We start from the raw sequence: 1,244 nt of genomic DNA, 5'->3' as shown, positions 1-1,244 counted from the left end.
CCAAGTTTTCCCCGGCGGCAAGTGCAAGTCAAGAGGAGGACACGGTCCGGTCCGGGCGTCCCAGCCACCCAGCGGCCGGGACAGGAGCCCCCACTCCGGCCCCGGGCATTCGTCGCTGGCCCGCGGGATCAAGTCGACTTACGAAAGGCAGCGGGGCAGCCCCGAACGCGGGGTCCTCGCGGCTGCAGAGGCCGCTCCGGCGGGAGCCGCGAGCTGCGCTCCGGGCTCCCGGCCCCTCTGCCGCGGCGGCAGCGGCTTGCTCCTGCCTCCTCCTCCGCCACTTCGGCGACACGCCAGACGAGGGAGTTGCTCTCCGTCGGCTTTGGGTGGGAGAACTCCGAGCGGCCCCCGTGACGTGGAGGAGAAAGGAGGAGCGCCGCCGATGCGCTCCCGCAGAGGGAGCTCCGGGCACCTTCCCTCCGGGGTCCCAGCTCCGCGCTCCGGACCAAGTTCCGAGGCGCGCGCCGCGGACTCCGCTGCCGCAGAGCCACCCGGGTCTCCGCCGCTGCGCTGAGCGTCATCAAGGGTCGGCTCCCTCCCAAGTTAAACAGACAAGAAATCCGAGGTGTGGAGAGCTAAGCGACTTGCCCGAAGTCGCTCAGAGGGCAGTGACAAAGCGAACTTAACAGCTGCGAAGGCCAGGCTCTGAGAGGCTCCAGCCCTGCAGGAGTCTCCTGCTCTGGTTGGTAAGATGCGGACAGCGTCCCATGCAGCCTGGAGAAATATCGTCTACGAGCAGCGTGGGAAGGTGGAGCTTTCTGCCCAATAAATAGGGTGCAAAGTTGTTTTTCAGTCAGTGCCTACATGTGCAATAGACACCCTAAGGCTTCCTCTTTACCCTGAAGCAGAGGTGGGGGGCGGGCCTTGTGGGCGTGGCATCGGTCCCACTCCTGCTCACCTCGAAAGTGCACGAAAGCAAGCACACACCTGCGTAGCCAACTGGGCAATATGTACGACTCGGCCTTCGTAGCGGGTTCTTGTGAATGGGCCAACTTCGTGAAGGGATGCTCTGCCCTATGCTCCTAATAATACCCGCAACTGCTGACGTCCCCCACGGCGCTTCCTTTCTTTCCCAGCCAGAGGCTCCTAGGGCCTGCCTTATGGGGCAGGGAGGGCCCAGGAAAGTCAATCCCAGCTAGTTTCTTCCTTCCTCTTGTCAGTCTTTATTGACTGAGGACCTACTGTATGCCTGGCGGGTAGGTGCAGAGCCAGATAGGACCGGATAAACCGGTTAGGATCCCATA

The 1,244-nt window shown here is 63.0% G+C and overlaps 1 protein-coding gene across 6 annotated transcripts in view; it reads right to left on the bottom strand.

Moving 5' to 3' along the window:
* Positions 1–1,213, bottom strand: part of GCNT4 (glucosaminyl (N-acetyl) transferase 4) — a 29,711-nt gene extending 28,498 nt beyond the window's left edge. For 4 of the 6 annotated variants that reach the window (XR_002123841.1, XR_002123842.1, XM_019641061.1 and 1 more), the window contains exon 1: positions 143–1,213. Coding sequence is in view for 2 of the 6 variants with exons in the window: in XM_019641061.1 (XP_019496606.1) it covers positions 143–521 (379 nt within the window). In the remaining 4 variants the exon portion in view is untranslated. The remainder of the gene's footprint in view (positions 1–142) is intronic. The other 2 variants (XM_019641056.1, XM_019641057.1) reach the window with 1 other exon arrangement.
* Between the last annotated feature and the right edge of the window lie 31 nt (positions 1,214–1,244).

The sequence above is a fragment of the Hipposideros armiger genome, unplaced genomic scaffold (genome assembly GCF_001890085.2).
Source record: "Hipposideros armiger isolate ML-2016 unplaced genomic scaffold, ASM189008v1 scaffold_55, whole genome shotgun sequence".
NCBI classification, from domain to species: domain Eukaryota; kingdom Metazoa; phylum Chordata; class Mammalia; order Chiroptera; family Hipposideridae; genus Hipposideros; species Hipposideros armiger.
This window is presented reverse-complemented; position numbering and strand designations above follow the sequence as displayed.